Here is a 25,986-nt window from a genome sequence, read left to right as displayed (position 1 = left end):
AATGCAATTTTGTTTACTTGCACCCCAAGGCCCTTCAACCCACAAAGTATAAAAAAAATTCATTTTTTGACCGTGAGCAAGTATGTCAACTATTTACCTGAACTGACTCTTAATATCTTTTGAATAATTAGCACTTCAATTCAAAGACACATCCATTTTTTTCACTATTGGAACCAAATTGAATATTATGGTTGACAAGTCTCTAGAGTTTTCCATCATAAAGCATTCTCAACTGTGTGTAGAATCATCAAGAGAGGGCAGTATTTCATCTTTATAGTGTGATCTTTGATGGCGTGACCTTTGATGGTTTGATCTACATGTATGTACTCAACCAACAAGGAGGGAAGGTCTGTGTTAAAACATAAAACCAAGAAGGGTTAGGGTGAAGAGTAAAGAGGAAAATGAGTCATGTTCATAAGATATTTAATGCTTTTATTTGAAGCAACATTCCAGTAATTGTAAGCATAACTTGCTTTTCAACTATGCACCCAAATACAATTTTAAACTTCTCTCTAGATTTGAGTAATTTACTCTCAGTTAAAAACAGGCCACACAAAGGGACAATAGTACAGAGGTGACACCCCCGATGAGGGAGTTGTGGATTGGGTCCCATTGTAGCAATCTCAAGTGGAAGTTGAACTTTTTTTAACTTTTGGGAAGTTTACTCATAAATGTTATTAAACAAAGTACATGTGTCTGAATATTATGTACATTTGGGTACAAATTTTACAAGAATTCTCTGATTATCAAAATCTAACCGACAAACACAGCTATCTGAAAATATGCTGAAGAAGGCAATGCACTATTATTCACATTTAAATCTCATACAGTTCAATTGATTTGATATTCGAGAAATCTACATGCATCACATGTACACAGGAAATAATCTTTTGCTAAATTGTTTCTGCCATTGTCAAATTGTGCGGACACTGAAAGCACACTACTTTAAATTCGCTATCCTTTCAGTAAGTTATTGACCCATTTCAAACTTAAGTGAAGACCGTAGTCTTTGAATCAAGCTCTTATTCAATCAAGTAGTTACTAAGGGCAGCAAATTACTTGTAAATTATAGTTGTCAGGGTAAAAACCAAAAATATTATTCTTTATAACTAATGCAATTATGACACTGCTTCGAAAGGAACGTTACAGAATTGGTAAGAAACAAAAATCGTGAAGATCACAGATTTACATAAAACTTACATGGTCTAATGATGATAGTAGAAAACATCCCTTTCCTGTCTGAAATATCATATTTGATGAGAAATAAATAATCGATGCAATGCAAAATTTGTAATCGGTTTTTCGCTATTCTCTCGTGACCCAGATGGCCGATCGATCTCAAACTTACACAGGTTTGTCAGTTTATGTAATGGTGGATTACATATTAGTGCTTACACTGCCAGCAACTGTTTTGTTAGCAAAAACCAATTCTGTAATGTTCCTTTAAGGAGTTGTGTTTAGCTTAGCAAGTGTTGACCAACAATTAATGCTAACCTTTCAAAATACAATTTATAATACATGACTGGTTTGCAGCTAATGTTTTTTCCTCACATAGAATTTTGTGAAACTAAAATTTCTGCTCAAATCTATATTTGGCCTAGAGCATTAAGGCATGGTTTAAAAAGAACAACTGTTTTAGTTATTCCCAATTGGAATACGGACAAATATAGCGCTTCTGCAGCCCATTTCCAATGAGGTCAATATGTGATATAGACGCCAGGCCTGGAATTATGTGGAGACCACAGTGGATAATACTCAACTACTTAGGGCTACAATATAAATGACAATTTATTGTACAGATATATCAAGAATATATCCAATCATAAAATAGAGGACTGCAACAAAATATAATTACCAACAAATCTAGTCTTAGAAAGTTTAAATATATAATGTACTGCAGCAATCCAGCCATTTAAATAATAAGTTAACAGTCACACAAAACTGTGTCAAATTATCTCTGTTTTTATCCCGACGCACCACTAAAACTTTCTAAAAACATTTAAGGGCAAAACATTAAGTCAGGGTTCTTCACAGGATTTTTCCCAAACTGTGGTGCATTCTTGAATTTGTTTGCCCTCTTCACAAAATTTCAGAAGTTTGGCTAAAGAATACTGAATTGAAACAGGGCCTTTGAAATGTTTTCTACTTTGTGTTTATGTTGATTTTAAAAGCCCTACCATGCAACATGGGAGAATTCTAAATGGTGTTATCTTGATGATTTTGGTGATTTTTTATTTTTTTTTCATATTGGCTGAAATGTGCATTTATCATCAGCATGCAATTCTCGATTAGGACTATTCTTGATATCGGCCTGACCCTAGATTGAACGAGTAAGATGTGAAAACTCAAGTATCGTTTCACATCAAACCAAATAAAATGTTCAGTCTGAACAAGGGTAAGGCAATTTTCCTACAGTAATGAAGGGTAACACTATATATGAATTTTGAATTTCAACTGTTGCCCCCATGAAGTCTCATGCTTGGTACATGAGGAAGTCGTTAACAAGAAAATCTTCATCTGTGCAAATGAAACAATTATACTAATTTGGAAGAAGGGATGTCCGGTGGGGGGGGGGGGGGGTCAAAGTGAAGTTTCATCACAGTCAGAACTGTTTTCAGAGTTCCATTAAGACTTTTAAATGTTAACCTAGAATTAACTCAAGTCATTTCGGAATATGCTATACATGTATACAATATGGGATTGTATCTGTTTGGATAATAACAGACTACTTAAAGGATTTGGGTACTTTTCCAAAATGTCCATAGATTTACATTAAACTTACAGGGTTTGAAGATAATGACAGTGGAAAGCTTTCCTTCAAATCTTACGTACTGAGGTGCTGTAGTTTTTGAGAAATAAGTAAAACAATGTCATGAAAATACGTTTGTATATGATTAAAATAATTTTCGTCTCATAAAACCAAAATTATTTTCATGACATTGTTCTACTGATTTTCCCAAAACTACAGCACCTCAGCACGTAGTATTTTCGGGGAAGCTTTCTACTATCATTATCTTCAAACTGTGTAAGTTTAGTGTAAATCTGTGGACATTGTGTTTTTTGTCCTACAAAAGTTACATAGACCCTTTAAGGTCGTTTTTGATAATGGTTAACTGTGACACCACATATTAAATGAAGTGCACAATGTGGTTTCTCTTGACGATTTACCAAGCATACTGTTTGACTAAACAACTGGGTCTTCTCTTAACTCTACAGTCATTAACAATTTGTGCAACATTTTCTGGGATGAAAATTTGTTTTAATATAACTTTGTTTTCAAAAATTGTTGGTGTTAGTATATATTCAACAGTCAGTATATTACATCTGGAGAAAATTTAAGGTTTGGGGTAATTGTTGTGAATCTTTTGCAATTTCTTTCTATAAAAAATACAGAAAAGTTAGTGAACTTTGACAAATTCTTCCAATCGTTGGGGTATGATGCCCGTAAATCGTATCTTGTGCTTCATAATTGTTCTTGCAGCTAAACATTGCAGCGTTGTATAGTTGATTTGTGAAACATCACACAGATCATCTCCCATTAGATCAAGGAAAGTTTTCCCATCTTGATTCCGAGAATCAATATGAGCCCCATGGTTCAGAAGCAACCTCATTATTTCTCCCCGATCATGCTTGACAAGACTGTCCAGGGAGCTCCTTGCAGCGACGTGCAGGGATGCGTTCCCATGCGCATCAACGGCGTTCACTTCAGCACCGCACTTGAGCAGCAACCGCAGTACTCTCTTGTCAGGGAATTTGCATACTGGATAACGTCCAACTGACGAGGTGGTTTCCTCAACAGCGAAATGTAAGGGTGTTGCGCCTTTACTTCCCGTTGGTTTGAGTTTGAGAAATCTGTAAGTTGCTTGTCGGACTTCTTCCTCTTCGTCCTCTGACCCTTGGAGTTTAGCGATGAGGCACATTAGATGCATCATAATGAGAAGGGCACGGTTGAAGTTCACTGCCTCTTTCTCTGCCATTGGACCGATAACTGCTGCCTCCATGCCTCGTTTGATCTCAGAGATACCTTTCAGGTAAACTACAGACACTGTGTTATACTCTAGATTGTTACAGACTCGCTCCCCATTACGATCTGACAGCATGTACGCAAAGAGTTCTGCAAAAGACAGCAAGCTGCTTTGCGTCATGGGGTTCAAGGGTTCAAGCGCTTTTTGCTGCATGTCTAGGGCGTACATCCAAAGTAGAATGCAGCGTTCAAAGCTACCTGAATCGGCGTACACTGCTCCTCTGTATCTTATATAATAAGTAGTGTCAGGATGCGTGGGTCCCAGGATGCGTTCCCGAATCAGTAATGCTTGCATGCGCATTTCATCCGGATCTCCAACCATGTTTTCTAAATCTTTTGCACAATTCACCTCAATCGAGCATTCATATGCTGGTATTGCTTTTGTTGGCGGCTTTTTAATAACATTTGCGGGGTCACAGTTCCTTTCATCTAAGGCCCGCTGCCAGTACCTCAGTGCTTGATGCATATCCCGTTTCTTGTCTACTGCAGTTGCACCAGCCAATTCTAAGGCATCAACCTTTTCAGCCTTTGGTATATTTGAACGTGTAACTAAGTAGTCAACAATGTTATTATGGCCAGCAACGGCAGCAGCTTTGAGTGGTGTCATGTTGTAGGCATCGACGTCCATCAGTGCGTTGTGTTTCAGCAACAGCTTCATGATGTCAAGACTGCCCGATTCGGCACAATCATGTAATGCGGTGTTTCCTCGGATGCTTTTGCGGTTGACATCTGCATTAAGGGAAAGCAAAAACTGGGCGATGTCAAAGTGTCCTTTATAGCAGGAAATCATCAGACAAGTGTGGCCATGGCGGTTTGCTAGCTCGATATCCGCTCCATGTTGAATGAGGTGCTTGACGATGTTAAAATGGCCGTCAAAACAAGCAGCTCGTAGAGGCGTAGAGTTTGAAAATGTCGTCTGGTTGACTCTTGCACCGTGTCTCATCAAACTCTGTACCGTTGAGAAGTGGCCCGCGGCTGCCGCACACCAAAGGGGCGGAGCCCCATCTATCGTCTCTCCGTCGAACGTCACCGACCCGACTTGTTCAACGCTCGCTTTACACTTCTCTAAAAAATAGTTCACGATATTCAGGTGGCCATTTCGACTTGCCACAATCAGTGGAGTTGTTTTTTCTACAGTTTGAGAAACAAGCCATTTTACCTCGTCTTCGCTGAACGACCGGAGACATTCCTGAATTCTTTGAAGGTCGCCCTCTTGTGCCGCTTTGAAAACAGGAGTCTTGAAACTCCGGTAGAAATTTGGGTCGGTTACGTCAATTAGACTTCCACCATCACTCATTTTTTTTATTGAAACTGTGCTCCTCAATCAGTTCGTCAACTTCCAAACACTTTCATTAAAATTTACTCACTAAATCAGTCAGAAGAAATCAAAATTTCCGGGTTGCGTGTCCTGCCGCCCGTCAGTTTTCCACCATGTCATTATCATTGATGTCAAAGGTCGTGTCGACCGCAATAACTATTTACATACGTAATGCGTTTGGTATTACACTGGTTGCCTTCTGCTGTGTATCTTTATTATTCACTGGGTAGCGGGTACCAGTCTATGTTGTGACCTCAAACTTGACGAACTTTTTATTTTCAAGCCGCAAAAAGAACAAAATTTTAATGAACTGCCAGCCTCATTTCCAATTAAAGTACTCAATTTGTTGTTTCAATTACTCCATAGAAGTATAACAAATCTTTGCTAGTGTAAATCTTCTTAAAGATTTAAATAAAATAGTTTTGGTTGGGCTTTTCAGAGTCAGATTTTCTCTCCGTCAAAAATCATAGAGCGCCGTAGATATTCATCTAAAAATTTTGGCTTATAGCTATTAAATTTTCGGAATAAGGGGGAATTTATAAATGTATGGGAGGATACATTATAAATTACTTTTTGTTTGTTCTCTCTCTCTTTTTCCGGAAATTTATTTGCTTTCATTGAGTAATAAAGTAAAAAGAAACATATACAAAATAAGGAATATCAATTGGGATACAAAGGATACAAAGGATCCCAAACAATAACTGAAATAATATAACTGCAAGTAAGTGGTCATACACGATCTAAAGAGGGCGCCCTACTTTTTGGTGTAGTCTAGTTCCTTGTTGATTGTTAGCTAATTGCTAACTACACTACAGAGAGAACCCGACTAGTCACACTGGCTGCAGTCGCTAACCGTTTATTTGGCGGAAAAGTCAAAAATTTTACTTGGAATTTTGACATATTTGATGAAGTTGTGATGTTTATGAAGTGATGGATTAGTACAAATGACACGGGGCATACCTGGCACCCTTTTCATGGTGAGTCTTACTGATCCTCCTCCCAAAAGCGGTTAACAAAAAGTTGTTTATCTTCAAATTGATTGTTGAATGAATGAAGTTCAATCAAACAACAGGTCGGAACAGCTAATAACAAACAACTAGTGCAGTGTGACAACAATTATGGGGGTTGGTTGTGTTTGTCAGCAGTTTGTTGTTGATATGATGTTATGTTTTAATGTTGCATACTCTTCTCATGTACAAATTCTATGTCATTATTATTGTCACTGGGTGCCGTCACTGGTGCTGGTGTGTTCTGAAAAAAAAAAAAGAAGGGTTTTACCAGTTTCATTTTTCAATCAAGATTCATTCAATTTTGACTTTGTTCAATTGTTGTCAGACTCTGTCCATGCATGATGATCCGCTCCATCCCATCCCATTCCAAGTCTGTGTATCCTGTGGGTTTGTATCCACATTCAAACCAGGCAGGCACCTATTACAATGTATTAACAGAAGGGACAATGATAATGAATGGGTCCACGGTTTCTATCACTTTAGTATCAGTCACAATGGAATACAATAATGGTTGCTATCACAAAGAGTTGGAACAAAGGAGGGTCCATGTTGCAGGTGTTTACACACTTGCATGTGTGTGTGTACTTTTAGAAACTCTAAGGCTCCCCATGAGGAGCCTTATAAAAAAAATTATAATTATAGTTTCTAGAAGTAGTGTGTGGACTGTGTGTGCATGTGTGTGAGTATGGGGAATTGAAGAGGTTAGTAATTACTTCTGCATTAGGCGCCTTGTCAAAACGCCCAAGCTGTTCCATTCCGCGTGCATTCTGCGGGAGTCCGCGGATTTTTGTAACAAAAGAACCCGTAGCAACCGGGCATGTCCACGGCCACGACGGCTCATTTACATGTCAATAAACATGAATATTCCGGGGGCTCCGCGGAGAGACCGGTCGGCCATTGTAAGGTCCAGCCTACGTTCGACCGGCGGAACCGCGGAGGAACGTAGGTGGTTAACAATGGTTTTACCTTTGCAGATTAAAAAGCAAAGTAAGGGTGGATGTGTAACTAAAATCCATTTCCTCCAATGTGTGATTTTTAAGACTTGGTTGGGCCTACATAACCAAAACATGAACTTTAAAAATGGTTGTCTTTATTCCCAGCTTCGACTGACAAAAGTTCCAGGCTACGTGCAAACTCCGTTCCAAGAGGGTCAGAGTATCCAGGGGACAATTTTAACTGTTCGTTCTTACTTTCCAAGCGGAAAACATTAGTTTCTTATTTTATAAAATCCCAAGTCACCGTCACCAATAAACAAATCTACACACCTGTGCGAGTGTGTCTCCATGTCAAAACAACCAGATAGTCTGGTTTGTCCAATGTCTGAGGGCGAGGAAGCCACAGTTTCAGAGACCGGTGTTTCTATTGGCTGTTGAATTTCCATATAGAGCGTAACAAATGTTTTCATTGGTCGATTTTGCCCTACTGCCAGAGCAGCATATATCGTATTCAACATCATGGAAGAAAACGTTTAGTAGTCGCGGCGGCGGTGATTTCTTATCAATTAAGCATCGTTTTTCTTGCGGGAAAATTGATTAAATGTGAATGGTTTCAAGTTAAAAATCGATATTTTTGTATCAAGCATAAATGTTGCACATTATGCTTCGCAAATTGGATCGCAACATTTGCGATGCACTTTTTACAATTGCATAGCAAATCATCAAAATTGCATCACAAATTGCGACGTGATACAGGCGAAATCGTTCCCTGATTATCACATGGGCTGGATGGTGTAATTGTCTTGTCGGTGCGGCCTGTCCGCTTCCAGGAGATGGTATTCGTGAGTAGAAAATGTATTGTTCTGGAAGAGCACGGCCGGTCCGCGTCCAAGCCGCTGATATTCATGACCTGAAAATACAACTTGTTTATTCATGAGACTTATTGTTATACTAACAACAGCGCCCGGCAAGGATAGCTCATTAACTTCGCCGCGCTTCAACGCACATGGCCGTTCTTCCGCGGACTGTCTGAGGTCCTTAGCAACGGCGGTATTTGCTGTCCAGTCCCCAGACTGTCAGCAGAGGAACGCACGGGAGGCTTTGACAAGGCGCCTTAAATTGATTTTTTTTTATAAAAACATTTATTTAAAGGACCTTTCAACGTTTAATTTTTAAGGAATAGAAATGGCAACGAATCGATCGTTCACTGATGCTGACAACCACCGTACATCATCTCCATTTCTTCAAGACTTAGAAGCAACAGAAGAGCTACGCCAATTGAGACTAAAGATTGGACGTTTGCAAAATGAGAACCAGGCAGAAACTGGTAAGTTCTAAACAGCGCCCTCTTGAGTGTACAGTGCAACTGCCCAATCAGCAGCAAAAGAGAAGTTAGAGAGCTCATATCTCCAAAGCGTTCATTTTAATTAAACTTCACAACGTGCCATTTTCTGAGGCTTCTTTGCTTGTTTACTTGAACTTTAAAATGGTGCATTCGCAGTGTTGAAAATGCTTAGAATTCTTTAAAGATAGCGTTAATTAACAAATGAATTTTTCAAAATTAAAACCTTTGATGTGTTTTGTTTTTTCCAGATTCAAATAATGAGTTGAGAAAGCGAGTTTCTAATCTCGAGAATGAGAAGCTGAATATCACAGCAAACTCAAATGCAGAGGTACGTTTCTAACGGCTCTCAGTGTTACGTTTCAAATCAAACCAATAATGTGTTGATTCTAGGGGTGTATGTTATAGAGTTGCTGTCAATGTGGTCAGGGGTTAGACTGTGAAAAAGTGGTTAGGACTAGAGCCAACAAGTTCTGCCATTGTAGAGCGGAAATCTTACCACTAGACCAACTGAGAATGCCCAGTAGCCTGAGGAAGTTTGAATCCTATTAGCAGCAGTTTAATAGATGTTCAATTTGAATTTACATTTTGGATATAGAACATTATTTTGTTTTATCCGTACACCAAATATTTTAAGTTGAGTTGGTCTGGAACTATCAACCTGTTTTCATTGTACTTTGTATTCCCATCCAGCTGAATCAGCAACAGACTCAGTTGGCTAAACTTCGTGCTCAGTTAGAGAAGAGTGAAGCGTTGAGGCAGCAGCTGGACTATGAGGTCGTCGTGGCTAAGAGAGGAATATCACAAGAGAAGAACAATGCAGCGGAACGAGAAGAAAGCCTCAATGCAATTATTGAAAAACAAAGAGGTGATTTATATTCATTATTCACAAGCCTCAAAATAACCCATGACACTGGCAGCAATTGCTGTGGTGCCCTGTGCTTTTGCTGTTGGGCTCTTTGCAAGAAACCAATACAATTTTACATTTTCCCCATAGTAATGCCCTTAACCAAATGGAAAATTGCTATACCCTTTCAAAAGCAAAGTTTAAGGCCTGTTTATCCTCAAATTCAGTAACAACAATTTCCTATAGACCATTCCTGTGAGTTCAAAAGAGCTGGCATGATATTCTTCCTACCTTAGCCTGATTTCTGGTCGGATCAAAGAGCATGAATTTTGTATGTATGCTGAAAATATATATGCAGTTCTTTTCAGAACTGAGAAGTCTTCCGAACAATCCGATAAATCTACTCCGCGATAGTAGAATATATAGCAAGACAGTTCTGAACAAACTCTACCTGGCAAGTAGATATACACATGGTGTTACCGCAAAACAAATATACAGAAAATATAAGTTTGGATATTTGTTTTTCAGGCAGACATAGAAAAGGTCATACTTCAGATTAAAATCTTAATTATTATTATTATTATTATTATTATTATTTTATTCGCCATAACAGTACAAAACAAAATACATTGACAATATACCCCGAGATGGGCAAGGGACAACAAAAGCAAATACATACTATGATCCGTAGATCTGTTGCCCCACATCTGGGGTACACAATAAAATTAATATAGATTTAACATAATATAGTACACAAAGCAATAATAAAAGCAGAAAATTAAAAACCAATAGAAAATGATAAATATATATTAAGAATAAAAAATAAATTAAATTAAAAATAAATAAATAAGTAAAAATAACAGATGAGGTAAGGATAAACAATAAAGGGAAATAAATAAATAAGTAAAACCTAAACTTGTAGATAAATTAAAACCACTGAGAGAGGTTTGCAGTAACACCATTTGAAAATTTTCTTTGAGTAGTGTTGGTTCTGAAAAGAGTACTGAACTTTTGTTTCCACCAGACAAGATCAATGAGCTGACCTCCAAGGTTGAAGACCTTCAGTCTGGACTGCAGAGTCAGCGACGATTTGGTGAGCAAGCAGAGATTAGGCATCAGGGCCTACTAGAAGCCAAGGAGAAAGAACTGCAAATGGTGATTGCTGGACGAGATGTCATCCAAGCAGAGAAAGATCAACTCCAACAAGTCTTCAATGAACAAGAGAAGTAGGTTTAATTCTTTTTCCAATGATGTTTTCACAATGAAAGGGGGCCAAAAAGGGAATGTCTTGAGTTTCAAGTCAGCCAGAATATAATTGAAGATTTCACAATGTGTCAAGTGAAATATTAAACAGGCATTGGCATCTGTTGCAATCGTCTTGGCTGTAGTGCCCTTATAAAACTTCCCCTTGGACTTTTAGATTTTGAAATGGAAGTGTCCTTTGCAAAATGAGAATGGCCTTGCCCTCTCAAAAATAAATTTCTAAGTCTGCTAGGGCCCAATTTCATTTGGCAGACAAAATTGCTGACAAGGTTTTTGTTTAAAAAATATATAAGCAGAATACCAGTCTGAAATTGTACATGTGGCATGGTTTGTTGTGGACCCAGGCCTTTGGCAGGTAACCTGTTTCTGCTAAGCAATACTTCTCTCCCAATAAAACTTGTTGTGCTTAACAGCTTTATGGAATTTGTATATTGATGTTTTTGTTAACAGCATTTATGCAGATACAAGAGAGAAGTTAAGTGAGTTACAATCAGAGAGAGATACACAGACAAACACAGTCAGGCAGCAGCTTAGAGATCTTCAGAATGTTGCAGAGAGGGAAGACAGGCTCAAGAAAGAAGTTGAGGTACCAGATATACACTTGTTGACTGAAAATTGTTCTGAACTTTTGTAGTTTTAAAATTGTTGTCTAATCTTATCTCTCATGCTTGTCACTGATATGTCTTAACAGGTGGCCATTGGTAGGATAAAGACTCTTGAGGAAACAGTGGAGGCTGAGAGAGCTGCTCATCTAGAGTCTAAATTCAACTCAGAGCTTGTCCAGGTATGATACATTTCTTTTTTTGTGTTTCTTTCTTTGTGTTTCTTGGTCTAGAATAAACGGGGGACCTAGGTCCACAAGCTATTTGTCAAGAATTTCCACATTCATCAAATCTAATCCTAGATAAAAAACGTCAATTATTATGTTAATTTTAGCTCTATACAAAATTCTGCTTGGGAAAGCTTTAATTGACAGTAGGATTTAAATGTTATTACAGCTTAGAGTAAGAGATCTGCAAGGTGCTCTAGAGGTAAAGCAATCAGCTCACTCAGAAGTAGAACATAATGTGGAGATTATGACGAAGCAGTTGAGGTAAGTGTGGCAGGTGCCTAGCTTCTGATTGAGATTCATCAACTTGTCAGGATTGCACTGGAAATTTGTTATTTGTTTCTCTTTCTTTAGGGATCTTGAATCAGGACTTGAGGAAGAAACGAAATCTGCGAGTAATTACAAGCAGCAAGTCAACAGGTTGGTCTTAGTTTTGCTAAAAGCTATCAGGATTTTGTGATTTTGTTTAATAAGAAATTATAATGAAATAAGCTGTTGCAATTTGTTTACCAACCAAAGGGCTCATGGTATAAATGCAAACAAATAGTGAATGGCCTGACAATTCAAGCCAAGCGGACTCTTTCTCAAACTATTTTTGTGTGACTCCGATGACTGATAGAAATTAAATTGTCAAAGGTTTCTTATTTTGTTAGGTCACATAAAAGTGCAAATGGTCTTCGCAACAACCAAGGTTAACCACAGGCTTCAAGTTGAATCTTAGTGCTTTGTGAAATTTAGCTCAGACAAATGAAAGTCATGTTGCTCGCACTGCACTGACCTCAACACAAGAATGTTCAAGTTGTAACGGTCTGAGTTTATGAATTACAGTCTGAGCAGAGAGAATGATTTGATCAAGCAACAATTGAGCGCTGAGATTGACAGCAAGAGGACGATTATCTCAAACCTCTCCACCCAGCTAGAGATTCACCAGAAAAACTTTGATGAACTCAAAGAGGAACTTGCCAAGGTAAATAAATATCACCCTTTGATTAAAGGGGGTAGGTCTGTGAGTGGCTTGGTGGCAGCAGATCAGGGTACATATTTAATTTTTTTTTGTAATTGTTGAAGGGAGAAAATTGACTTGATTTAAACGAACGCTCTACCAACTGAGCTTTCTAGCTCTTTGTTGGCAGTTTTCCTTTTTGTCAATATCCATATTCTCGGGTTCTAGTCAGAAACCATCAACTGTTAACTGCTGTGTAGCCAGGGAACATACTCGTTAACTTTAGAATTAATTATTTACCCAAAGTACACACTGCCTTTAAAACTGTATACATTAATCTATTATTCAAGAACGGGGCTGTTTTGACAAAGAGACTGCTTTCCCAATAACAACATCCATGTTAAAACAAGCAACAACAACAAAACTGGTGTAGTTAAAATTCTCCATTTTTCATATTATTCTTAACTTCAGGCCAAGAAGCGTCAACTGTACATGGAGGAAACATACGGGGGCAGCATGAGAGAATTAGAATTACTCCTTCATAACTTCCAAATTAATGGAGAGACCAACACGACCAAGAAGGGGAGGAGTAAGAAAACAGCAACTCAGAAGGATGAGAAGTTGTCACCGATGCTCGTACTAGAGACGTTGCGTCACACATTGAAAGATTACCAGAACAGAGTGGATAGTACCTCACAGGAGGTACAGTTTGGCCAATGTTCTAAGACAAGAAGCACAATAAATGGGACCACTTTTCTACCATCACAGTAGCAAGTATCCGACAGTTATAATTTGTTTATAAGTACCTGAAACCTGAAACCACCCCAAAGTTTTTCAACTTGTGAATAGACATGCAGGCCTACACTGAAGCAATGTTTGAGTTGATTAGACTTTTTAATTTGTTTAACTACTCTCTTTTAATAAATACCCTCTTCAATTTAAATTTCAGCAAAAAATATAGAACTGGATTTGAAGCTAAGATAAATCAGAAAGGTTATGGATATTATTTTTCATTACTGGCCAAATTGATTTTGGTTTGTGTTTTTTTCCAACCAGCTGTCCAGAATGAAGTCTAGATGTGAGAAGATGACGAGTGAATGTGAGACGTATAAAGAGGTGACGTGGACAAGAAGCAAGACAGCCCAGGTATGTAGGTTAGAATAATTAAGGACTGTTAGATTGCAGTGTGTCTCACCAAGTAAGATTAAATGGTCATTATGTTGGCAGTTGTGGCAGAGCGGATAAGAGCACTGGACTGGGGCTCTGGTGTTTCTCTCTTAAACAGTGTGGGTTCCAGTCCGGGTCATGACACTTGTGTCTTTAAGCAGTGTGGGTTCCAGTCCGGATCATGACACTTGTGTCTTTAAGCAGTGTGGGTTCCAGTCCGGATCATGCACTTGTGTCTTTAAGCAGTGTGGGTTCCAGTCAGGATCATGACACTTGTGTCTTTAAGCAGTGTGGGTTCCAGTCCGGATCATGACACTTGTGTCTTTAAGCAGTGTGGGTTCCAGTCCGGATCATGACACTTGTGTCTTTAAGCAAGACACTTTGTAAAAGTTTACAAGGTGCTCCTTTCAAGGTGCTGAAACTAAATGGTTTCTCAAGTTCAAATGTTTTGGGTGTAAATTTATCCAAACCATAATACTTTGAAAGGGGTTCTTCTCACAAAAGTTTAACTATCAACAGCTGCAGTGCTTCTCACTAAGCAAGTTTCTTTGTGTCACTGTTGGAGTATTTACCAGTCTACCAATATGATATTGCCAATATGATTCTATATGATACCTTTTAGGATCTTCAAAAGAAGTTTACTACTAGCTGTAAGGAGTTAGAACAGCTTCGTCATCAGCTGAGTGAGAGTCAGTCTCAAGTAACGACTCTTAGGATGGAGGTCCAGAGAGCAGCCCATGAGGAAGAGACAGAGAAGTCTCGTACGGCTGAGATGATGGAGGAGTTTGGGAGACGGGTTAAGGAGAACAAAGATGAAGAAGAGGTTAGAGAATTAACAAAGAGCTAAGATTGATCTTAAGAGTGTATATCCATCTTAATTGCTAAGCAAAGTGTATTTGAGCTAAGATTTATCATAAGAGTGTATATCCATCTTAATTGCTAAGCAAAGTGTATTTGAGCTAAGATTGATCTTAAGAGTGCATATCCATCTTAATTGCTAAGCAAAGTGTATTTGAGCTAAGATTGATCTTAAGAGTGTATATCCATCTTAACTGCTAAGCAAAGTGTATTTGAGCTAAGATTGATCTTAAGAGTGTATATCCATCTTAATTGCTAAGCAAAGTGTATTTGAGCTAAGATTGATCTTAAGAGTGTATATCCATCTTAATTGCTAAGCAAAGTGTATTTGAGCTAAGATTGATCTTAAGAGTGTATATCCATCTTAATTGCTAAGCAAAGTGTATTTGAGCTAAGATTGATCTTAAGAGTGTATATCCATCTTAATGAATTTGTTTCCTTTACACACTGAAGCAATGTACATGGGGCTAAAGTGGTCCTAAAAATGGTTGAATATGCCTGACAAAGCTGAATGTCACAATACAAATCACTATGGTGATAATTGACATCTTATGATGAATCTTAGTAGGTTTTTTTTCTCATGATAGATCGCCTTACATCATAATATAGCTGAACGGCCACTTCAAGGTGAGGGCTATACTTGACTGATTTGGGCTATCGTCCCAAATCAACCAGAGGCACGTTGCCACCTACTATATGCCAAGAGGTTTAGATTTGATTATCGAAGTACTCTTTTTAACCAACAGAAACGGCGGATTTACCTCCATAGTTTATATCAACGTATCATGGCTGGACGCGTTGTCTTAGATCCAAAGGAACCAATAATAAGTAGCTTCACATGGGAGGAACTCAGCATTGCTGTTCAGGACCAGGTGGTTGGCTTGATGAGTGGGCTCAACCGGGCTAATGAAAGGGTAAGTTTGTATTGGGCTGAAGTGGGAATAAGAGTGGGAAGTTGGCTTGATGACTGGGCTCAACCGGGCTAATGAGAGGGTAAGTTTATTTGCTGATTAGGCTAAAGTGGGTGTAAGGGGGGATAAGCTGGTTTCATGACTGGGCTCAACTGGGCTAATGAAAGGGTAAGTTTGTATTGGGCTGAAGTGGGAATAAGAGTGGTAAGTTGGCTTAATTACTAGGCTCAAATGAGCTAATGAGAGGGTAAGTTTGTTTAATGATTGGGCTGAAGTGGGCATTAAAGAGTATAAGTTGGCTGGTTTACTGGGCTCCTGAATTTTGTCTAATTAGCTGAGAGTTGCGTACACACATGTTGGTCTCCATTGTTTGTTCTCAGTTATAACAGATTAGGCAAGGGGTCTATTGCAGAATTTAATGATCCTCTATATTTTCTTAAGAGTTCCACAGGCATCTGAGTTGTCATAATTTAAGTTGACCTCTTCAGAGTTAATTTTATCTCTTTACTTGATACTCCTAAATACTCCTCAAGGAAGGTTAACCAGGGTTAACCTCTTAGTAAACATCAACAAGTCTGTTCATCAGTGATGAAGTATTAAGTAAGATTCTATATTTCGTTTTTACCTTTGAGTGTGATTCTCATCTTGTAGGTATCTCATTTTGAGACAGTGATACATAACAAGGATGAGCTTCTTAGAGAGGTACAACACTCCCATGAGGAGAGCTTGGAGAGACTTGCAGATGCACAACGAGAACGAGATAGGGAATGGCAGAGGCAGAGATCGGAGCTAGAGCAACAGTTTAGTCAACAACTTGCAGATCTGCAAGTCAAATCACAGGTAGGGTGTCTCTTGAATGTACTTTTTTTGTGGTAATGAAACCAAGGATGCCTCATAAGGGAATTTAATTACTGCAGCTTGCAAGGCTGTAGAAAACTGTAAACCAGAAACACTAAGTTTACCCCTACTGTTGAAGTGTTTTGTGTTCTTTTGCGTGCATTACCAATCCTAGTACATAGGACAAAGCAATTATAGTAAATTATCTTGCTCAAGGACACAAGTATCAAGACCCAAGTTGAACCCACTTTGCTGATCACAAACACCAGAGCTCGAGTCCTTCAAACAGCTAAGCCATGACAATTACAAAGTTTTAAAATGGTTTATAATTTATTTCTCAGTGAATGTAAACATCATGTATTCTCATCGCTGTTTCAGAAAACTCAAACACTTGCCGACCAGGCCTGGGAGAAGGCTCGTTTGACTGGGACAGTGAAGCAAGGTCTTGAAGCAGAATGTGCCGAGCTTCAAGCCAAACTCTCTAAGGCTCAGCATGAGCGCTCATCTCTCATCTTGGCCTGCTCACTTCTTGCCGGTTCTCTCCTACCGATGTTCTCAAGAGTCAACCAGCTCGCTGCTCAGAGGAGCTCGTTAGAGGGTCAAGTTAATCAACTGGAGGCAATGAGGTGAGATTGGCATAAATACACCTCTAGAGGGTGCTCTTCATATTAGGCATGACATTCTTAAAGCTTACACCATGTGTCTGTAGGTCAGGCTTTGTTCTTGATAAAAAAATATTCCTACTTTTTTTCAAGGACCAAATAAATATCATGCCTTTCATATATCCCTGCCCCTCAACTTCCTGTTTTTCCTGTGACTCAACTTTTTTGATAAACTTTTTCCTAGAGGAATTCATTAGTGAGCTTATGAATGAAAATGAATGTGAGCACCAGTGGTTTTGTCAAAAGAATTTGTTTATGTGTGGTTTAAATGAAGAGTTTAATATATCTTCTCTTTTATTTGGTTTATATTTCAGACAGCAAGCAGCCGAGCTAGCTACTACACTGTCTATGGAGGTGGAAGACCTGAAGAAAGAACCAGGGAATCGTAAAACAAACCTCAGAAACCCTGTCATGTTGTTTAGAAAAGCAGCCATTGCAGTAATGGCAGCTAACAGGTAAGTATTTTTGTTTATTTATTAAGTATTCTGAACAGTTGTCTGTGCCCACCTATGGTATTGTTTATTTCTTTTGGAGCTTCTTGAGTAATCCCTTTCCCTTGAAATATCACTGCCAAAAAGAGACCCAGAGTTTTCAAACTCTCCAGTTCAATAGATTTTAAATGATTATGACTTAAAGATGCTATTAGATTTAAATCTTAAATAAAATTTCAATGTCCAGGGTTTTCAAAGTGGCAGCCGTCAATTTCACAAAGAGTTAGGACTCGTCTTATCTCGAGTTAGGACGAGTAACTCTTTCTAACTTAGGATTAATCTTAAGGCCTGCATGCTACAGTGCAGGGTTGGGACTCGTCCTAAGTCTTAAGTTAAGAAGAGTTTTGTGAAATCGACGGCCTGTCTCAAATAACAATTAAACACAATCTCCTTCAAATGTTAACATTCGCCAAATTGTCCATCTTTACAATGATTAAGATGGTAGATTAAAACTTGACGCTATATTTTTGACAAATAAGTCATCACTCCCATGTATTGAGCATCATAATTATGTTCTTGTTTATTCTTTGGTTTAGATTGAGTCATTTAGGTCGTTGTAGTTGTCGTCTCTTCACTGCAGTAGATAACCCATCTGGTATTCATGCTATTCCTGTATGTCTTGGTGATCCCAAACCATCTCAGAGACAGTTTGCCGGTAAGAAGAAAATAATAACAACTTTCAGTCTTTTGTGTATTGATGGAGATTTTACAAACACCTTGAAAAATAATCACAACATTTATGGCGATAATGAAGGTTTGAGCTGCATTTATTTGAGCTGAAGTGTTTTCTGCAAACTTAATTGTAAGAAATTGTGTCAAGTAAGACTAGGAGATGACCTTACACTTATGAATATTCATGAGTGCGTATTTATCTTATACAGGTTTGAGCTCAACTCAAGACAATCAGAACCACAGAAGCTACACTGAGAGAAATTTATCAAAATGGTTTTCTGGCAAGTTGCTACTCTCTGCCGTTGTAGATTCCTGTGCAGAGCTGCAGGAGGTACTAGGTAAGACATCTCAGGTTTGCGTTTGTTGTTTTGTTGTGGGCGTTTTAAAATAGATTTCTAAACTATTTTGAGGGCAATGAATTGTTAACATTTTTTTAATGCTTTTTCATAGATCTCTGTTTGCCTTTAATTTTATTATGAAAAAATAACTACTTATAAAACAAAAAGGAAAAACGACATTGCCTTATACTGTGGCAAGATCTCTTTTTCCATTTGCCATTTGATATTATAGCTGGACAGTATTACTATGAGACTGTTAGGTTTGGGTTACACTACCACACAGTGTCACCACTCCTGTACTATCTACCATATCTCAAAAAGTCTAATTGTAATAGTAACTGTTTAAATTGTTGTAATTTTCTTTTTGTCTAGATCCGTCCGTCCACTCTCAACCTCACGTCATCACCAACTCCGCCAGGTCTTGCTTCGTCAAACTCATCTCCAAGTTGACTCCCATCTTCCAGACATCTCCCCTTCAGCCTTCTAGAAGTTCCTACGGGAGCCGAGATAAAGGGATGCTAATTAGACTCCTTGGATATGGTTTAAGTCAAGGAATCGCTCACTCAAGCATAGATGGAAAGAACACCATGGTGTCATCACAGGTATAAACATTATGTTTAATGAGGGGCTCTAAGGTCAAATTGAGTTTTGTCAAATTAATTTTCTAATAAGTACAGTCCTCATGAAAGTGTGGAAAAAGTCTCTACCTCACTTTAATAAATATCATTTTGTTTGACACACCTTCAGAGCTAAATTTGAAACAGGGCGTCATCTGGCACCAACAAAAAATGGGTCTGTACATTCCAAAGAGGAATTTCGGCACCAATTTATGCTCTTTTGTTATCGATTTACAGCAGATAATGGGCTGCTTACAGCGCAACATCATCTGTTTTACTCAGCGTCTTCAAACTGCTGAGATAGAGAGAAGGTCCCTGAGGGTGGAGGCAACTAAGCTCAGACAAGAAAACAACCAGCTACGACTGGAGACTGACCGAACTCAGGGCATGGAGAGTGAGATCATACAACTCAGAGACAATGTAAGTCTTCTTGTCGTACAAAAGTAACAAAGAATCCACAAGTGTTTGCTTTTAATTATCCGAATCCATCATAGGTCATCTTCACCCATATCTACCTACCAACAGGAGTTTCATTCACTATAAGTAACTACAAACACTTTCTTCTTATACCATTAAGTACTAATGCTAAAAATAGAAGCCAAGTACACAGTTCCTTTCTTCTTCCTTTCAGAGCCAACACATGATCAAGAAAGAGAAATTTGACAGTATCTGCCAAGAATTGAGTAAAGCATTGTCACGGGAACAGCAAGCTCAAGAGTTACTGAATGAGCAGAGCAGTCAGCTTGAGGAGCTTGGAATGAGGTTGAATCTTTACACTACGGAAGAAATAGAGAAAGATGCAACCATCACAGAAGCAGTCAAGGTAAAGATTTCACAAACACTAACTTGTTTACTATCTCCTGCTCCTAGGTGGAAGCACTTCAAACTAGAAGTTCAACTGTTTTAGATTTGAAGGCGTGTTAACATGCACAATTTGGTCACTGTGGTCTAGTGGTTGAACCGCACAACTTGCAATCACATGGCTTTGGATTAAAGTCCCCCAAGTTAACCACTGACTTTACAATGACTAGAATAAGCATTGTCGTCTAGTTACTGGATCACCATTTATTGATTAGTGCAATTCATAATCATAGACAATCAACCAATGTTTGTATGAGAGAGATTGTTGCCAGCTTGGTGTATATATCTCCTTGTGGGAGTTTGTGGGAGTTCTTGACGGGAAGACCTTTTACAAAAACCTTAAACAATAGACTGAAAATATATTTTGAAGTTTTTTCAGTCGCTATCAGTCATGATTACTACCTGTAAAAGTAACAATGTTTTGTATGTTTTTCACCTTTCCTTTTATTGATTTTCATATTGCTAAATGATTTATTTCAACTATTAGGGTTTGTCTGAAGCCAAGATGGAGTTACGACGTAAGGATCAATCCATCCGTCAACTCAGCAAACAGTTATCACATCTTGAAGAAGAGAAACGATCTCTCAAGGATGGTGTTCAAGACGTTCAAGATTTTTTGCGCTCCACTCACAAGTAGGTTCACATTTGTAGAGGATGGATGTTCAATTCACCCGGGTGTAATTGTAATGTGGCCAAGTGGTCCTTGGTTATTGAAACCAAATTTTGGCGGCTTAGTCTTTAGGGTTTGTGTACAAATTTAGAGCAGCTTTAAGCTCAACAAAATCATCATTACCAGAAGATTACCAGCCATAATACCATATGACATGCACCATTTATGACTGGTATTCTGCTAATTTTTGGTAAGCATAAAATTTGTGAGCAAAATTGTATGTTACCACCTGTGTCCTTGTATGTATTCATCACCTAGGAATAAATGGCTACCTGCGAGGGTACAGATTGTTAAATTGGGTGATTAGCAACCTGTGCGCCAATTTGGATGGCTGTGTTTCAGTCTATTCAGTATATTTTAATCAATAATACATTTATAAGAAGCATTATGAATCACATCATCCTCAATGCGCCTAACAATAAAAACCAAAAGCGAAAATTATGGAAGCTACCATTTATCTTCATCTTTATTTTTGATGAACAGAGAGAAAGACAAACTAGCGGCTTATTTACGATCCATTCAAGCGGCTGTAGAAGAGACTAAGAGACAGCTGATTGGTCGATCGGACAACAGAACCATCGATGCAGCACTCAGACAGGTGAGAAATATCATCTCCCGTAACCCCTTTATACTAAGACTGGCTTTGGCCTTGTTTGGGGCAAACTTGCACAAGCAAAAAAAAGTAGATACATCTTAAAATGTTTTTTGTTGTTGCAGGTGTTAATCCAACCGGAGAGGCATGGTGTTGAAGGCATTGGTTTAGAGGTCATTGCAATCAAGGTCAGTTGCGTCGTTATAAGACCACATTAGAGCTGTGTATTGGAGGAGTTACGACATAGAGGGACCAGTTTTCTTCTGTCACGTGGTTACTGAATGCCATTTTGAGTCCAAATGTAGCACAACCCAGTGGGCAGACTACTCTGGCACTCTGTATTTGCCAATGCATTTTTGTTGAAACAAAACTTGTGGCAACTTTCTCAATATACAGCTCTGGACCACACCATGGGTAGGAAGAAGTGGGATATTTGAAATTCAGTGCGACTATGTTTGGATGTTACTAACACACTGTGGATTCTCCCCTCCCTTTTTTATTTTCCATTTACCATTTTTTCTTTTTTAAATAATAGAATCTCATTGCGTCATTTGTGGATGCAGTGCAGACTTCATTGTCTCGTCTTACGGCCCTCGAAACAGAAATTACATCTCATAAACAGCACATCATCACTTTGAAGGAGGAACTCACCGCAGCCTGCAGGAGGGAGTACCCAGATGAAGAGGTGCGTAGTTTCTTAAGATCTTATTACACATCCAACAGAGCATGCCCCAATAAGTTATGAGTAGTACCATTCAAGTGAAAGACTATGGAGGCATGTTCTGATTTAGATGTGGAAGGAAAACCCCAAATCAGGGTTGGGGAGGAGGAACAAACAGAGCTAGAAAGGGAGGTAAACCCAAAAACCACAGGATGAGTGGGAGACTGAAAACCCAATCCACATACATGGCATCCATCCGTGGTGGAATTCACAAAGGTTGAAAGCATGGAAGAGACCATTGAGTCAGCTTGATCCCTGCCAGCTTCTATTCATCAAATTACACACAAACACTATTCTCATCATTCTGTTTCTATGTTCTAGACCAAATAAAAGTTAATTGTAGAATGTCTCTGTTCATTCTGCCTTCATCTCGCTTCAGCAGGTTGTAGTTTCAGACAATCCTCTATTCATACATTCCTTACAGTGACAGTCTTTCATCTCTCTTTTTGTAGATTGCAGAGAGAGATTCAAACTTCATAAGAACCCCTGTTGAGTCGTCTCGATTGCCAGAGAGAACCTTCGGGAGGCTGCAACCTTTATATGAGACAGGCAGGAGCTACAACGAGGAATTTGTACCTCTCAGGTAGATATAAAAGTCAAGGTCCAGTTGATATTAGTTTGAGGGAAGCTATGACACTTATAAGAGCTGAGTCAAATTTCGAATTTCATAGAAGCATTGATCCTTTCGGAAAAAGAGATCATTATTTTTTATTGGTGTGTTTTTATGTGAGCAAAATAAAACCAATCATTTGTGAGTTAGATGTGAATGCTTTGTTTGGTCACAAGTGAAAGCCCAATTTGAATTCCTTCAGCTAAAATTCAGTGTTGCTATATGGTTTAGGGCAAGCTTTTGCATTGCAGCCTCCACAGGGCCCAACTTCTGCCCAAGAGCTGCCTCCAGGGCCCAACTTCTGCCCAAGAGCTGCCTCCAGGACCCAACTTCTGCCCAAGAGCTGCCTCCAGGGCCCAACTTCTGCCCAAGAGCTGCTTAAACACAACAAGTACCTGAGCAAAACAAAATTATGCTTACCAGGAGATTGTTTGTTTTCAACAGACTTAAAAACAAAAAATTTGTTTTACTTTATTTATTTCCAGGGAAGAACCAGATTTCAGCATTATGTCACAAGAGGGCGCTAGTAGAATGAAAACAAGGTAAGTGACTTGAGGCACTTATGACCAGGAACCTGGCAGCAAACATTTAGTGACGAAAACTACTTGCAAACAAATAGTACATGGCCTGACATTTCAAACCTAGCTTGCTTTTTGCACAGCATCCATATTGTTAACTAACCTTTTGATCTCAATGATTTTCAGCATGTACATACCTACAAGCACACCACTAGCTACCAGCACCCAGAGAAAGTCACCCAGTAAAGCCAGGAATTATAATCACCGTTGATTAATCCATAGTCTATGTGGTCTGCCTGGTCTACACAATAAGTAGCTACTGAAGCTTCAAAGAGTTCAACACCGGCAGCTCATCAGGCAGTCTGTGCTAAGATGTCTGATCATGTGACACCAATCTTTAAGAGCCTGCACTGTCTACCTGTAGAATCCATGAGCTCAGTTTAAGAACTTGCTGCCTGTGTTCTGTTGCCTGAGGTGCCTGAAAGACAGACCTAGAATTACATAAAGACCATGGTCTCTGCTGCCCTTGTCCTGGCATTAGAAGTGCCCTTTGCAAAATGAAAATGACCTTGCCCTCTCTAAGATGAAATTCCAGGCCTGTAACAAAGCTGCTCCTTTTACCTCAAGGGGGGGGGGATATTCTATACATTTGATGGTGCCAGGGTTAAAACCACAATTTGTTTCTTTAACTCGCATCTTGAAACAGTTTAACTCTTTGTGTAAACAAATTTTGCAAATTTAAACACTCTCTGCCACTCAAGCCCATCATGTGCTTCTTTGAGCAGTTACTAAACGCATGCCACATTTCGCAACTATTGAGTATACGCTGAATGTAATTTTTTGTTTGTGTACACATGGACACCACATTACTACTGACTCGTTGCTAGCGCAGAAGTTTTGCGCTTACTCTCTTATGCAACTGCACAATTCCTGACTCAGCAGGGTCATTAAATTGGGTCATGATTTATACTTTCAGTTACTGAATCTATTGTATTGCTAAGTTGCACAAATAATTAATGGCCTGATATTTCGGAGCAGAAAAACACTTTCTCTCTCTTTTTCATTAACCACTACTTGATTGCTTTTGTGACACCAGGGGTTGATTTCACAAAGAGTTAGGACTAGTCCTAACTTAGGACTTCCTAGGAGATATGAAAAACGTATGGCTAGTCCTAAGTTAGGACGAGTTAACTCGAGATAAGACCAGTCTTAACTCTTTGTGAAATCCACCCATGTATACCTGTTTAGATGTGTTGTGTTGTGTTGTGTTGTCATTTAGCCTTCAAGTTAAATTCTGCTAGGGTTGAAACGTCAGACCTTTAACTGTTTTGTTGCTTTTATACCTTAGGTCCTTTTGGTTAGTAAGCAGTTTGCAACAGCTAATTCCATTTTCTAAGTTGTGGCATTTTTAATTGAGCTTTCTTGCAGTGGTTGTCTTGTTGATGTGGTATTTTTTTTCTTGCCTTAATTTATGATGTGGATTGGAACAAATCATTAGCAGAAAGCCTTGATGTGTTTCAAGTTTCTACATTATTTATGTACGATGTGTTTTATGTTTTACTTAGATGTAAGGCTCTACATAAATATGCATCAGTGCATCTCAATTATGCAACAACATCACATCTTGCGCAAAGATGATCTGTGCAAAATTGCATCTCCGTGCCTTTTTGTGTACACCCAAGTTAATTTGAGTGAGGAGGGGCATTGCCTCTGATCAAGGGGGGGGGGGGGCAGGAGCCATGTCTATCCCATTTTTAAAGGCAGTGGACATTAGGGACGAATTCAAAATTAAACAAGCGGTAACTCGGGGGCTTTTTCAGAATCCCCCGAGGTAATACAGGGTATTTACAGCCTTGCATACGAACAATAGAGTCATGAATATCCGTCTGCACATGCTGGGTCAACTTGGTCGTGGTTGGGTGACCACGGATACAAAGAGCAATTTAACAAAAGGCAAGATTTGCGCTTGGGATTACGTCAGCAAGGGATTGTCGGATTAGTGACAGATGCCTGGCTGCTCCAATAAATGTTCTTCTGATCCATTCAGGTACTCAATGGTTCTAAAGAAACCAATAGACCGCAAACTCCGCTGGTCTATTGTTGAACAGTATCAATTACGGATTAACCGAGCCACTGCCAAACCGCGGGGCGACCGGCGGCGATATCAATGAAGTAAACTTGGCTCTCTGTGGCCCCAAGAGCAATGTTCATTGACCTGTAGATAATGAGCTCATTATGGTCCGACTTCCTTTTGCCTTGTAAAACCCCGAGGGAAAATGAAGATTTACCCCGAGTTACCGATTGTTTAATTTTGAATTCGCCCCTTATTTGGTATTTACTCAAATAAATTTTTAGCATAAAACCTTACTGGGGAACGAGTAATAGGGGGTGAGGTTGATAGTATAAAACATTGTGAGAAACGGCTCCCTCTGAAGTGATGACACTGCACACTATTGATAATTGTCAAAGATCGGTCTTCTCACTTGGTGTATCTCAACATATGCACAAAATAACAAACCTGTGAAAATTTGAGCTCAATCGGTCATCAAAGTTGCGAGATAATAAGGAAAGAAAAACACCCCTGTCACACAAAGTTGTGTGCTTTCAGATGCTTGATTTCGAGACCTCACACTCTTAATTAAATCTGAGGTCTCGAAATCAAATTCGTGGAAAATTACTTCTTTCTCAAAAACTATGTCACTTCAGAGGGAGCCGTATCTCAAAATAGTTTATACCATCAACCTCTCCCCATTACTCGTCACCAAGAAAAGGTTTTATGCTAATAATTATTTTGAGTAATTACCAATAGTGTCCACTGCCTTTAAGGCACTGCATATATCCGATTGATGAGTTAAAATTGATTAAGAAACCTGCTCAATTACATACACTGTTACCAGGGTATCTATTTTACTCTTTGTAATGTATTTTGCAAGATGTTTTTAAAACTCAA

General features: G+C 38.8%; 2 protein-coding genes across 3 annotated transcripts; one reads left to right on the top strand and one right to left on the bottom strand.

Moving 5' to 3' along the window:
* Positions 1-440: 440 nt before the first annotated feature.
* Positions 441-5,446, bottom strand: LOC139942100 (protein fem-1 homolog C-like). Its single transcript, XM_071938793.1, has one exon. It carries the CDS (start codon positions 5,319-5,321, stop codon positions 3,399-3,401), a length of 1,923 nt encoding a protein of 640 aa, XP_071794894.1. The 5' UTR covers positions 5,322-5,446; the 3' UTR covers positions 441-3,398.
* Positions 5,447-6,169: 723 nt separating this feature from the next.
* On the top strand, positions 6,170-24,808 carry LOC139942012 (coiled-coil domain-containing protein 171-like). Of its 2 annotated transcripts, none has more exons than XM_071938677.1 (29): positions 6,170-6,319; positions 8,465-8,614; positions 8,881-8,960; positions 9,323-9,497; positions 10,501-10,702; positions 11,190-11,325; positions 11,431-11,523; positions 11,738-11,832; positions 11,923-11,988; positions 12,397-12,535; positions 12,983-13,213; positions 13,568-13,657; positions 14,301-14,501; positions 15,283-15,450; positions 16,099-16,287; positions 16,663-16,910; positions 17,261-17,401; positions 17,974-18,092; positions 18,319-18,447; positions 18,820-19,049; positions 19,305-19,484; positions 19,696-19,887; positions 20,413-20,558; positions 21,079-21,193; positions 21,313-21,375; positions 21,723-21,872; positions 22,361-22,491; positions 23,004-23,060; positions 23,223-24,808. In XM_071938677.1, exons 2-29 carry the CDS (start codon positions 8,473-8,475, stop codon positions 23,305-23,307), a joined length of 3,993 nt encoding a protein of 1,330 aa, XP_071794778.1. In that variant the 5' UTR covers positions 6,170-6,319; positions 8,465-8,472; the 3' UTR covers positions 23,308-24,808. The 2 variants fall into 2 exon arrangements, with proteins under 2 accessions (XP_071794778.1, XP_071794777.1); XM_071938676.1 differs by having other exon boundaries at positions 19,302-19,484.
* The last annotated feature ends 1,178 nt before the right edge of the window (positions 24,809-25,986 follow it).

Source organism: Asterias amurensis, chromosome 9 (genome assembly GCF_032118995.1).
Source record: "Asterias amurensis chromosome 9, ASM3211899v1".
NCBI lineage: Eukaryota > Metazoa > Echinodermata > Asteroidea > Forcipulatida > Asteriidae > Asterias > Asterias amurensis.
Note: the sequence above shows the minus strand (reverse complement) of the source record. Positions and strands in the feature narration are given on the sequence as shown.

Bases quoted from the DNA above. Each gene is read 5' to 3' on its own strand.
- LOC139942012 (XM_071938676.1), top strand. From the start codon at position 8,473: ATGGCAACGAATCGATCGTTCACTGATGCTGACAACCACCGTACATCA. The intron at 12,536-12,982 runs GTAAATAAATAT...TCTTAACTTCAG, and splicing joins TCAAAGAGGAACTTGCCAAG to GCCAAGAAGCGTCAACTGTA. The intron at 19,050-19,301 runs GTATAAACATTA...ATCGATTTACAG, and splicing joins ACACCATGGTGTCATCACAG to CAGATAATGGGCTGCTTACA.
- LOC139942100 (XM_071938793.1), bottom strand. From the start codon at position 5,321: ATGAGTGATGGTGGAAGTCTAATTGACGTAACCGACCCAAATTTCTAC.